Raw genomic sequence first — 13155 nt, 5'->3', positions numbered from 1 at the left:
CTTAGCAGCGCTGGCCCCAAGCCGGCCACACAGTAGCTGTTCTAAAGGACTGACCCAAATAGGAACAAATGACCCTCCCTGGGGGACGGCGGCACGGTTTGCAGAGCGCGGAATTCCAGCGGCCGGTCAGCCTGCGGTTCCCAATTACCAGATTACAGATAAGGGCCCTGGAGGTCCCTGGGGCCCAACTGTGCTCTGCTTCCCCGAAGCCAAGAAGTCCTGGCTCTGCTCGCCGTGTCGACCCTTTCCTGGTCTCGGTTCCAGGATGTCATTCAGAAAGAGGTTGTTTCCGTTCTGTGTAAAATGGGGGCCTCTTAAATAGTGCTAGCGCTTCCCGCTAGCCCCCAGCAACTGACAGAATCGGCAGCAAAGATGTGGACTTTATTAGCATAGTTCGTATCGAGCGTCGGCTCGCAGTTATCACCGCGGAGGAAAGCGTTCTGGTGAAGTTAGTTATCCCGACTAGCAACGGCGCAGACGCCTGGGGAAACCCACTTCCAGCAGCTGAGGGCGGAAAAACTTCCAAACTTCCGATGGGGCCAAACCCTCGAAGACTCTCCGCAAACTCCGGAAGGAAATCGGACTCTGGGTCAGAACGCCTTAGAAAGGGAGAGACCTGATCCTCTTTTTGCATAGGCTAGGCCTGTAGAAACGACTTCCGCCCACACACAAGATGGCTGCCGGTGGCGGCGTGCGCAGGGGAAACCTCGGAGTGTGGGAAGAACAGTCATTGGGAGGGGGCGGGGCCTCCTCTCCCCAAGTTCCGATCCCACCAGGATTGGATGATGCGCGTCCAGCTGGAGTTTTGCCGCATCTGCGTCGCTGTGCCTGCGCTCTTCGGACGAGGAAGTCCCTGCGGGGTGGGAGGAAGAAAGGGTTCAATGAATTAGCAGCCGGAATCCCATCCCTAACTGAGAACCCGTGGAGATGAAGACCACAGCTCCCAGCATGTCCTATATCGAGAGGGTCTCCTAGGCCACTTTCCCAAGCAAGAGAGGTCGCTTGTTTGGGCCCTTAGGAATGGGACGAGTTAGATCCCAGACGCTCTGAGCTGGGAACTGAGAGAGGACATGTAGGTGGACCCTGTATGTTAGCGCCAGCGCCGGAGACCACCTGGAAGATGGGATCACAATTCGAGAATTAAAGAAATGGTTCCGAAGTTGAAGGCAAACAAGCTGGACACCCGGAAGGGGCCGGCTAGGAACACAGAAGCCTGCCTGCCTTGAGTTCCACGGACTTGGGGGCCCCAAATCTTGGCCTTCTGGAGCTGGTGTGGACTCTAGATCCCAGCATGCTTTGGGATTCAGGAAGTGACAGGTAGCGTCCAGGATTAGGACTACAGATTCCATCATGCCCCGGGACCCCGAGGGTTAGTCCCGAGATTGCACGTCCCGGCTTGCCCAGGGACTCGGCCGGACCAGGCTGGTGGGAGGTGACTTGGAGGTACAGGTCCCAGCATGCTCCGTCACGAGTCCTCCCCCTTCGTCCCATTCGCTCTCACCTTGAAGGAACCCTCAAACTCATCGCTCATCCTCCGGAGCTCGCGGCCATAGCGCTGTGCAGCCCAGAGATTGGGAGGCGCCGAACTCGAGCGGCCGCGGAAGGGGCTGGGCTCCTCCTCCTCGATCTCGCCATTCTCCTCGGGGTACGAGCTGTGGCGACTCCGGGGCTCCACAGATCCAGCACCTAACAGAGGTCGACAGTGCGGGGGCTATGTGAATATCAACTTCTCTGAGCCCCCAGCATTATTAACTCCATCGGCCTGCCGATGTATTTGTGTGCACATCGGAGTGTACCTTTCAGAGGTCCGGTTCCCTCATCTATAAATAGAGGGAAGCCCCTGGGGCTTTTTGTGAAGATTCGAATTAACTTCTCATTAATCCCCACAAATCTTAATTTAGCCCCAATAATGTGCTAGAGCCATAGTATGTAAAGGATCTTCCCCTGTGCCTGGCACAAAATAAGGACATAATAAATAATAAGTTACATTTATTAGTGCAAGGCCATGGGGTTGTTAGCTCTCGAATCATCTCCATTCTCTAGCAGAGGAGAGCAGTTCCCTGGATGACGGGCGTCCTGCCCCAGCCAGGCAGGGCTGAACTCCAACTCTGCAAGCCACCTGCTGGTGCTCACCTGTTTCAATGTTGCCTACAGGAGGCCCCCCTGCAGCCAGAACCTGCCAGAGGCATGTTTTCACCTCCCACAGCACCTGCCTGGGAGGAAGTGCCCTAATGTTTTTTAGGTAATAGGAGGCACTTATGGTGTGCTAGGCCCAGGGCACTCTCATCATGCTCCTTACCATTCTGGGAAGTGAGTACTAACCTTGCCCATAGACTAACATCTGTTCTACAGATGAGAAGACAGAGGCTTACAGAGGTTAAGACTCGCCCACGGTCACACAACTGTGAAGCTCTGAGGCTGGAAGTACGTAGACTTTCATTGGAATCCAAAGTTCAATGATTATTCCATGAGCTTCACCACTTCCCTTGTCCAAACACCCTTCTGCTCTCTAAGCCTGTGTCTTTATCTCCATGCAGGGATAAACCTATTCCTTCCTGTGTAAAGGTCACATAAAGTAGAATGTGAAAGTGCTTTGTGAGCTGAAAGTGCACCATGGGTCATTATTCAAATGTGGCACCTTGACTGTGTTGGGAATTTATCTGGCTTGTGTACTGTGAGCCAGGCCCTCACTCCTGCCAATCCCATACCCAGACCAACTCTGAGAACCACTCCTAGGAGCAAAAACCGGGAACTAAGTAAGAGTGGAAGACGGGCCTAGAACAGGTGCGGAGAATATGTCCAGCATCCATGGCAGGGCCCCTCCATCAAGGGAGGCTTTTTGAAGGAAGCAAGATTTAGGCCAGGTCTTGAAGCTGGGGGATAACTGTCTTGTTCTCCCTCCAGAAGACCTTCAGCTGACCCCTGTGGTTCAGCTCGAGGGGATGCAGGACCTCCAAGGGTCCCAGCTTCAGATACCCAACTGAGAAAGCCAAGAAGCAGAAAGAGGCACTGCTGGTGTGGCTCAGTGGATTGCATGCCGTCTTGAGAACCTAAGCATCTCTGGTACAATTCCTAGTCAGGGCACCTGCCTAGGTTGCAGGCCTCACAGGGGTGAGGGGTTCATGAGAGGCAACCACACATTGATGTTTCTCTCCCTCTCTCTCTCTCTAAGTATAAATAAATAAAATCATTAAAAAAAAAAAAGAAGCAGTGAGAGGGTTGGATCCAGAAAGGCTTAGTTAGGTCAAGTGTTCAGAGTGGCTGGCTGTTTTGAGCGTCACCAAAGCCCAGGCTGAGGTCCGGTAAGGACACTGTAAAGACTTTGGGGATCCAAGTGGGAGTGGTGAACAGACAGCTAAATCAAGAGTGGGGACAGGGGACAAGGACCAGAGGAGCTGGGAATAGAAAGACCCCTGATAGGGTCAGGCCCATCTGCAGAGCACTTTCCAGTTCTGTACGGTGTGGTCATGAGGTGGGGGTCCACTGCCAGGTGGGTCCCACCTCAACCACACTCCTGCTTTCACATCCTGCAGCCTCCGACCTTGCCAGTGAGGTGCCTGCCAAGTTCTCCCTGTTTTACAGATGAGGAAATGTATACACTTAGTCGTTAAGAACTTCCCTGAAGTCACAGGGTTGGCCACTTAAGTACTCAGGAAATGTCACCTATTATTCCCCTTTACTAGCCCTAAGAACCCAAACCACCACAGTTGACTGCGGCCTGGCCAGAGAGTAGGCAGGTGAGTGATTTACAGATGGGCACTTGGTCTGGGCACAGCTGCCTCACCCAGGAATTACAAGACTAGATGTGCCAATGTGTAAAAGTGCTTCTCATCCAGCCCTAGGAGGGAGGTTACTCACTGTCTGCATTTGGCAGAGGAGAAAACTAAGGCACAGAGAGGGTCTTGCCCAGGGACACTCAGCCAGTAGGTAGCAGGGCAGAAATCCCAAATGAATGAATCTGGCTTCAGGGCCTGTCTCTTTAATTCTCATGCTGCAGGGAATGTGCCCTGGGTTTTCTGCTAGTGCCAGTTCTACCTGGAGCCTAGCCTAGGGGGTGGGGGATTTTCACCAAAGCAATTGGATTTAGCAATGCCAAGCCAGACATTGTTAAAATGATGCACATTTGTTTCACTTGGATATTTAAAGTGTCCTGTTCACTGGAAAAAACCTGGGGGATTTTTTGATCTTCCATTTGAATCATCCCACCCTCAATCAGCTCTCACCCCTAGATGCCCCTAGGTAGGGCAGAGGTGGCCCCTCCCCACTATGGAAGGTAAGGAAGAGGGAGGGGGCGTGGCTGCTCTCTGGGTGGGTGCCTAGGTCAGCCCACTCACACCACCCTCCCAGAGTAAGCCTGGGGCTGGGGTGGGGCAGTGGCAGGGGCCTGGGGCTGGAGATAGCCCAAACCCCAACAAAGCTTTTAGCTCTTTACCCCTGTTAGGCTTCCAGGTGAATGGGTGGGACAGAAATCTACCCTAGTCAGGCCCTCTGAGCATCCTTGCAGACTTACTTAAGGTGATGTGCCACACAGTGGGAGGCAGTGACACTCTGCCACCACGCAGGGCTGTTCAGATCCTGGTCATCCACAAGCAGGTGCCCTCACACTGCCTGCCCCCAGCAATGCAGACCCTGTTGCTTCTAGCACCTGCAAGCCCCAGCCCCGACTCCCTGTGCACCCTAAAGCCATTTGGGGTACCAAAGCCCTACATCCCCATCTTGCTCAGCACTGACAAAATCAGAAAGCAAGAGCTGGCAAATGTTTTCTGTAAGGGTTGGAGAGTGAATCTTTGGGGCACTGCAGACCTCAGAGTCTGTGTCACACCTACTCAGTGCTGTGGAAACAGCGGGGCAGAGCCTCGAGCACTATGTAAACAACTGTGCGCTGCTGTATTCAACTAAGATTTTATTTAGGGGCATGGAACGTGGAATTTCATATTATTTTCACATATTATGAAATGTTATTGGATTGTTGTCAGCTATTTCAAAATATAAAAACCATTTTTAGCTCATGGCCTGTATAAAAAGAGGCCATGCTCTGCCAACCCCCATTCTAAACCCAGCCGTGCCGGCCCTCTACCTGAAGCCCTCCGTGGCTCCCTATTGTTTATGAGATAAAGTCCAAACTCCTTGGCGTGGCCTTCAAGCCCTTCCACCCTAGTTCTAGCCTAGGTTTTACTTGCCCGTCATCAGGGGTATTGGTTATTCATGTCTTTCTCTCTGGAATGGCAACCCCCAGGTCGGCACAGTTCTATTTCCATTTAACAGGGAAGGAAGGAGGCTGAGGCAGAGAGAGTTAACTAACCTGCTCAAGCTCCACCTGCTAAGGGTGAAGTCGTGTTTCAACTCTGCAGTCTGGCCCTGGTGCCTAGTGCTGGGCTCCTTCTCCACTGGGTGTCCTTGCTCCCCTCTCCACCATCCACACCCATGGTTCCCCATGCACCCACCCCTCCCAGGCACTGGGCTATTTACTGACCTGGCACAGCACACAAGGTGGCTGCAGACGCTGCCCTGGGGACACAGTCCAGCAGGGCCCAGGAGGCAGGGAGTATGAAGAGCGAGGGGATCCTGCCCATCCGGAGGAAGGCAGTGGCTCTAGCAGGTTATTGGCACTTGGGGATCTTTTATGGAAAAATCACTTGCTTTTTTAGACAATGAAAAGTAGGTCAAAAGTTTAATAAATCCTGGAGAGTCTCCTCTAGTGGTTTCTATTTTCTCCCCAGCAGCCCTCCTCATGGCTGAGTCTGGCAACCCAGACTCCTTACTGCTCCTTCAGACCATTCTCATGCCCTCCTCCTTAAATTTAGTTTCTCAGGTCGTGCCAGCCCTCTCTTCTGTGGCTCAGGCATCCCCCAGCCCTGAGCCACACCCCTAGTTTACCCAGGAAGGCTACTCCAGCCCCCTGCCACTCCCTCCTGAGCCACTCCAGTCTTCTTCCATAGAACAGAAGCGGGCCTTTTCCCCACCTCCTGGCTTTTCTTTCCTTGACTTCCTTCTCCGCCCTCCCTTCACTCTCATTCCCAGGGGCAGAACCTGGGACTGAGATAGATTTACTGATAGACTGATCACTATCAGTAAGTTCATCCCAAGCAGTCTGCAGGCTCACTGCCCCTCCTGCAGAGTGATGCTCTGGAGACCAAAGCAGATCACTGGGCTGTATATGCAAAGCCCTCCCAACTTTTCACTCAAAGGAAAAACCAAAGTCTTGTGCTGCCTTCAAGGCCCTGCCCAGCTGCCCCTCCCGCTCTTTCACTGGAGTCTTTTCAGCTCCCCTCCCCTCACACTCATCCCTCAGGCCACACTGGCCTCAGGGCCTTTGCATTCTCACCCATCCCTTCAAGATCTCTGCACAGACAGGAGGTGGCTCCTGCCTCATCCCTTCCACTCTGCTTAAGTGGCGCTTCTGAGTGCGGTGGACCCCAGCCCCCAGTACTCCTGACCCAGAGAAAGTAAAGACTTTCTCCCGCTGCTGCCCAGCATGTGTCATCATCCAGCTCATTGTATCGTTTACTTGTTTGTTTATGGCTCGAGTCCCCCACTGACTAGAATACGGGCACCACAAGGGAAAGGGCTTTTTATCTCCTCTGTTCACTGATGCACCCCTGGCAGCTGGGACAGCGCAGGCACAGATTAAACACCTGATATAGAGGAGGAACAGCCAGGTGGGAGGGGAAAGCTGCTGTGAGCAGAAATACCGCAAAGGGCAAAGATCTAGAAGTTAGAAAAAGTCTGTGGAGTTCAGCTTGACTGTGTGTGAATGGGGCGGGGACAAGACCTAAGTTAGCCTTCTTGCTCCTGAAAATGGGGAGAGGGTCATTTGGGTTTCTGCAAGGTTTCTTTTGTTCTCAGAAGATCCCTGTGTTTTTTTTGAAGTGCCAAGGCCTGTGCTGGGTCCTGGGAAATGGAAACTGAGAAATGGCCACTACTGTCTCCAGTGCCCATCCTTCCGTCCAGCTCTGCTTCCCCACCCCGACACAGATGAGCTGCCTGGGAGGGCTGTCTGCCTCGTGGGGTCACCTGCCCCCAGCAGCTGGCAAGGACAGTCTCTGTGGGTGTGAGCCACAGGGTGGGCAAGCATAGACCTGGGGGCTGGACGCCCAGGGGACATACCATGGAGGCTGAAGCCCTTTACCCAAAGGAACTGGCAAATAAGTGTGACCTTAGGCAAGTCACTTCCCCTTTCTGGTTCACTGGTTGACTCCCAGTGATTTCTGTTGTGGTCCTACACTGACAGCTACATTATTTGAGCATTTCCTAAGCACCAACACTATAATTAAGTGCTTCCTGAATATTCTGCTAATTATCCTAACAGCCCTACATGATGGTGATTAATTGCTCTATTTTACAGAAGAGGAAAGCTGAGGCCCAAGTTAGTTGGGACTTACTCAAAGCCACCCAGTGAGTGTGGATGAGGCTGAGGTACTGGTAGTTCCTGGGCTGGGGGCAAAGTGGACAGGCAGAAGGTTGGGGGGGGGGTGCCTACCTCCATGGTGGCTTCTGCTGGCTGGCTGGCCCTGCTGACGACCAGCTTCCCCCAGGAGGCCTGGGGCCGTACACCGGTGATTGCTGGAGCCTGGAGGCTGGTCCCCTGTGGGGCTGGGGCCCAGGCCCCTATCTGCAGGGCTGGAGTCTTCCTGCTCACTCTGCTCAAACTCTGGGATCTGGAACATGCTCTGGGCTGCAAGGACAAGATGGTAGGTAGTTAGGGCAGAGATGGGGCAAATGGTGGCTGGCAGTGGGTGGGGAAGCAGGCGCCCCAGGTTCCCTCTCCCACCTTAGCACCCCAGATCCGCCTTGCCTCCCAGGCCCCCGTCTGTCCTCTGGGTCTGGCCGGGAGCTCAGCCTGTCCACCCGGGATCTAAAATTCCTTCCAGAGCCCTGGTGCTGTGGAGCCCCGGACCCCTACCCAAGCCCCGGCTCGACCCGCCCGTAATGACGGCACGCAAGTCTCACCCCAAGCCCGATCTCGAGGCCCCTGACCCCGGCCTGCGCCTCCCTCTCGCACTGAGGGAGCTCGACTCTAGCTGCCTGGGCAACGGGAACTGTCACCGGCCCGGCCCAATCAGCTATCGAAATGTCACCAGGAGGTGGAGCCACTGTTGATCCAGGCCACGCCCCCGCCGCCCGACCTGCTCCCCGCCCATCGCCTTCCTCCAGAGTTCCTTCCTGGTCTCCGAGGGCTCTTCTCCCAACTTCCTTGTACCTGGGGCGTGTATGGAAGCAGATGAAGGATTCTTTGGGGCGCCCAGAGAATTTGGAATCTCGGGGCTAGCTTCTGTTGACGTGTCCTTCAGCCCCTCTGGGCCTTAGTTTCCACCCTTGTGAAATGGGGATAATGACACTTCCCCCAGGGACCAGTGAACTTTGTAAACCAAGTCGTGATTATTGTGGGTGGAAGCACTTAACAAAGGCATAATTGAAGTTCAGCCCTAGCATGCATCGTTGTTGCCGTTGTTACTACGCCGTCTGGACTGGGTGACCGGGTCCCTCCTCCCGCGCACTGTGGGAACCTCGCACCGCACGCATCACGGGCACCACTCCCCACGCCATCTGGGGAGCCCTAGAGATAAGCGAGGGAGCCTCCTCACTGGCAGAATGACTGTCGAAGAACAGGAGAAGGGATAGGGGCCCCGGTGAGGGTGGCCGTAGGACTCGCGGGGGCTTCGCGCCTGGCAAGCGGCGGGCCAGGTGAGCAGGAACCGCGGCCTGCTAGGGCGGGGGACTGGCGGGCCTCCTAGTGCTGCGGGGCTTTGCGGGTTCTGGCCTAGAGGGCGGGGCCCGGAGGCCATCTTGGCTGTGGGCGGAAGTTTTCTTCAGAGACTGGGCGAGGGAAAGTCGTGCCGCTGTCGGCCCGGTGGCGGGATCTCGGTTTGGATGTGGGGCAGAGAAGCGTGGGAACTGGCGGCCCCGCCAATAGGCAAGGGCGGATGGCTACGGACACAACCCGCCCGGGCGCCGGCCGAATACGGTGCTGCCCCAGTACCTCGATCGCCCGCCGCCTCTCCTAACTCCCGGCGCCCGGCGGCGGCGGCGTAGCTCCTACCCATTCTCGAACGACTACGCGCGGGGTGCGGCGCGAGGTTGCGGGGGTTGGGGCGGGGGTGGTTAGATCCTACTCAATTTGCGTAGCAGACGGCGCCCGCGCAGGCGCAAGAGGGGGCGGAGCCGCTGGAGCCGGGGAGCTGGAGCCCCGGAGCCCCGGGTCCCAGCAACCGGAGCCAGCTCCCCAAGAGGCGGACTGAGGGCCTGGCGTCGACCTCCTCCCAGAACCGACTGGATAGTGGACGCAGTGGAGGGTGGGTTGGCAGAGTCCGGAATCCCAGGACTGAAGGCAGAGGCCCCCCACCCCATCTGGATTGTTGGAGGGGAGGGAGCCTCCAGTTGAGGAGGGGGAGAGCTGGGTGTTGAGCGCCCCCAGCAGCGACTGCTGCCCAGAACCGACGGGCATCGGCCGGCTCTCCCCCTCCTGCCCGGACGACTGGAGCGACCAAGGCCAAGTACCCCTCTCCTCAGCCTCTGCAACTCCAAGCTCCTAGCTCTGGGACCGGCCCAGGGCAGCGACACTCCCCACCCCCACGCCTTCCACCCTCAGCTCTGGAGAGGAGAGACTGTCCTTCCACGCTCCTGGGTGAAGGGCCCAGCCCCAGGCTGCCAGTGCCCCGCTGCAAGGGCTGCTGCAAGGGCAAATGTCCCTCCGTTTCAGGGAAGGGCCTGGCCAGCCACAACTCCTTTCCTCCTGAGGTCCTCATCTGTGTCTCTGCACCCTGCACCTCCCACCCCTCCATATTTATTTTTATTTCTCTGGCCCCCTGCCAGCCCCTCCATCTCTGTATCAGGATTCAGGCCTCCCTCCCTGACATGGAGAGTAACCTGTCTGGCCTGGTGCCTGCTGCTGGTCTGGTGCCTGCGCTGCCACCGGCCGTGACCCTGGGGCTGACTGCGGCCTACACCACTCTGTACGCCCTGCTCTTCTTCTCCGTCTATGCCCAGCTGTGGCTGGTGCTCCTGTATGGGCACAAGCGTCTCAGCTATCAGACGGTGTTCCTGGCACTCTGTCTGCTCTGGGCTGCTCTGCGTACCACCCTCTTCTCCTTCTACTTCCGAGATACACCCCGAGCCAACCGCCTGGGGCCCTTGCCCTTTTGGCTTCTCTACTGCTGCCCTGTCTGCCTGCAGTTCTTCACACTGACGCTCATGAACCTCTACTTTGCCCAGGTAACTGTGGTAACCGGGTGGGCTTGGGCTGTGGGGCGGCAAGCCTCAAGGGCGCAAAGGAATAATGAGCATCTCTGCTCCCAGGTGGTGTTCAAGGCCAAGGCGAAGCGTCGGCCAGAGATGAGCCGAGGCTTGTAAGTACTCAGGATACTGGTGGGCTCAGCCCCTAGGCCAGGAGCAGCCTGGTGTCTCCCTGCCTCCCCGCCCCCCCCCCCCCCGTGGGGCTAAGGTAGGGACAGCTCAGGGAGTGTTTGTGAAAGAGCTGGAGAAAGTGAAGCACCTGGTGGATGGCTCAGCAGGGGCGTTGTATGCCTGAAGGGCAACAGGAAGGGAAGCCACTGGGGAGGGGGTGCCAGGGTCATCTGTGACAGAGGAAGAGCTGGAGGCTCCAGCCCCGGGAAGCTCCAACACCCAACCACTTCTGGGTGACCTTGGGTGGCAATATTCCTGTCATCTGTACAACATTTTACAGTTTATTAAGAGCTCTTACAAACATCTCTAATTTTTACAACTGACTTGTGAGGCTCTTATCTCCACTTGAGGGATGAAGAAACTGAGGCCCAGAAAGGTAAAGCACAATGTTCAAGGTCATAGATGTGGCTGGAGGCCCAGCCAGAGCTTAAGCCCAGATTTCTGACACCCAGTGGGCTCCTTCCACTGTTATCACAATTGTCAGTCCCCTTCTGACCTCCTTGGGCCTCAGTTTCCCCACTTGCAAAACCGGAGGGGCATGGTTCGGACCGGATGGCCTGTGGTTCTGGTGGGCACTGGGGGGGGTTGGGTGGTGGGTGAGCACCGAGGGCAGTGGTGGGGCTGACGGTGCTGTGGGCTACAGGCTGGCTGTCCGAGGGGCCTTCGTGGGGGCCTCGCTGCTCTTTCTGCTGGTGAATGTGCTGTGTGCTGTGCTGTCCCGCCGGCGTCGGGCGCAGCCCTGGGCCCTCCTGCTGGTGCGTGTCCTGGTGAGCGACTCCCTGTTTGTTATCTGCGCGCTCTCTCTTGCTGCCTGCCTCTGCCTGGTTGCCCGGCGGGCGCCCTCCACCAGCATCTACCTGGAGGCCAAGGTAGGGTGGTGCCTGGTGTCCTTTGGGGTCTTTGGGCTTTGGTCTTCAGGGTTAGAGGGGAAGCTGGAACCTCCCCTCCCTGAGGGTCCCTTGTTGTCATCTGTGCCAGGGGACCAGTGTGTGCCAGGCAGCTGCGATGGGCGGTGCCATGGTCCTGCTGTATGCCAGTCGAGCCTGCTACAACCTGGCAGCCCTGGCCTTGGCTCCCCGGAGCCGGCTGGACGCCTTTGATTATGACTGGTACAACGTCTCTGACCAGGTGGGCCTTCGGCATGCCTGCTGCCCTCTTAGTGGCCGTGGCTCCTGGGCCCTGGCCAAGTGCCCCACCGGCACGCTTGCCAAGTGGCATGAGCCCCTGCTTTCCCACAGGCGGACCTGGTGAATGACCTGGGGAACAAAGGCTACCTGGTGTTTGGCCTCATACTCTTTGTGTGGGAACTGCTGCCCACCACCCTGCTGGTGGGCTTCTTCCGGGTGCACCGGCCTCTGCAGGACCTGGTGAGGGCCAGCTTGTCGGGGTGGCGCTGTGACAGCCCGGGCTGGAGCCTGGGGTGGTGGTGGGAGGCCAGCGTGGGGCAGGAGAACATCAATGGTGGCTTCCTCCCCCAGAGCACCAGCCGCATCCTCAACGGGCAGGTCTTTGGCTCCCGTTCCTATTTCTTTGACCGGGCCGGGCACTGCGAGGAGGAGAGCTGCTCCTGGGAACATGGCCAGGGCGAGAGCACCAGGTAGGACCCTTGAGCTCTGGCTTGCTCCGTGGAGCTGGGGACCTAAAGCCGAGTCTTGTCATCCAGCCCCTGCCCTGGCCTTGGATTCCATCTGCAGTAGGTGGGGGGCCCTCTGCTGTCCCCCTCTTGCCCCAAGGACACACTTTGCCACTGTCCGCAGTGCTCAAGCACTGGGTCCTGGGATGTCTGGGTCAGTGGGCTCTGCCATCAGCCTCTCTCCCTCCCTGGTCACTGCCTTGGAACCAACCCTGTTTCTCTGTCTGCAGCATGTCCGGCAGTCTAGGCTCCGGCAGCTGGTATGGCGCCATCGGGCGGGAGCCAGGCTGGTACGGGGGCAGCCAGACGCGGACCACTCCTCTGCTCTTCTCCCAGGTGCTGGGCCCTGGCAGCCACCACCACAGTCTCTATTCCACTCCACAGACGTGATCCCCCTCCACCTCTCCCCAGAACACCCAGACCCCGGTCCCTCCCACCCCAGACCCCTGTGCCAAGTTCAACTGCTGCTTCTTGCTCAGAATCCCAGGGCCGTGGCCACCTCCTCCCCTGGCCGGCTCCTTGCTACTTCCCTTGCAGTGAGTTTGTGCCGGCCCCCGGGGTGGGGGGGCATGGCCCTGGCTGCCAGATGCACACAGCACCCTGGCAGGGCCTGCCGCCTCCGCTTCTCCGCTGGAGCCAGCGACCTCTCCCATGTCTGCCACTCAATAAACAGTGTCCGTGACCCACGGCCAGCCACCCTCTGTCAGTTGTCTGTGCTTCTTGAACCCACTGTCTGTTTGGCTGAAAGTTGATCAGACACCGGCCTCTTATGGGGGCTTTTTCCCTCCTGGAGGCTGGTGAGTAGGGCGAAGGAGGAGCCTGCGGTCTGGAGGGAAGACAGACCAGAGGGGCCCTGCTCCTGCTCCAGTCCCCTCTCTACTTGAATAATTGCTACTCTTTCCTCAAGACTGGCTTTCAATGTCACTTCTTTTAGCTGCCTCCCCTCTCTGGGTCAGGGAACTATGTCCCTTCCTGGCCTGGTGGCACTGTGGTTATGTGGCTATAATGCCTCTCATGCCTCAGTGAATCGGGGTTTCCACAGACCCTGCTTCCCCGCCATCACACCCAACCTGGCCTTGAAGTCCAGTCTGGGGCCTGTGGAGGAGGGGTTGGCCCCT

At 57.3% G+C, this 13155-nt stretch overlaps 2 protein-coding genes across 5 annotated transcripts; one reads left to right on the top strand and one right to left on the bottom strand.

Annotated features, from left to right (window-relative positions):
• Window positions 1–362: 362 nt before the first annotated feature.
• On the bottom strand, window positions 363–9067 carry BAD (BCL2 associated agonist of cell death). Of its 4 annotated transcripts, none has more exons than XM_037140164.2 (4): window positions 8981–9067; window positions 7481–7675; window positions 1502–1686; window positions 363–853 (listed from the first exon to the last, which is right to left on the bottom strand). In XM_037140164.2, exons 1-4 carry the CDS (start codon window positions 9042–9044, stop codon window positions 728–730), a joined length of 570 nt encoding a protein of 189 aa, XP_036996059.2. In that variant the 5' UTR covers window positions 9045–9067; the 3' UTR covers window positions 363–727. The 4 variants fall into 4 exon arrangements, with proteins under 4 accessions (XP_036996059.2, XP_036996062.2, XP_036996060.2 ...); XM_037140167.2 differs by lacking the exon at window positions 8981–9067 and adding an exon at window positions 8201–8285; XM_037140165.2 differs by lacking the exon at window positions 8981–9067 and adding an exon at window positions 7951–8034.
• Window positions 8597–12614, top strand: GPR137 (G protein-coupled receptor 137). Its single transcript, XM_037140163.2, has 8 exons — window positions 8597–8685; window positions 9814–10212; window positions 10297–10346; window positions 11048–11273; window positions 11383–11532; window positions 11643–11771; window positions 11883–12001; window positions 12268–12614. Exons 2-8 carry the CDS (start codon window positions 9856–9858, stop codon window positions 12425–12427), a joined length of 1191 nt encoding a protein of 396 aa, XP_036996058.1. The 5' UTR covers window positions 8597–8685; window positions 9814–9855; the 3' UTR covers window positions 12428–12614.
• Window positions 12615–13155: the final 541 nt, after the last annotated feature.

The sequence above is a fragment of the Artibeus jamaicensis genome, unplaced genomic scaffold, assembly GCF_021234435.1.
Source record: "Artibeus jamaicensis isolate MK-2021 breed Jamaican fruit bat unplaced genomic scaffold, CSHL_Jam_final scaffold_614, whole genome shotgun sequence".
Lineage (NCBI taxonomy): Eukaryota > Metazoa > Chordata > Mammalia > Chiroptera > Phyllostomidae > Artibeus > Artibeus jamaicensis.
Note: the sequence above shows the minus strand (reverse complement) of the source record. Positions and strands in the feature narration are given on the sequence as shown.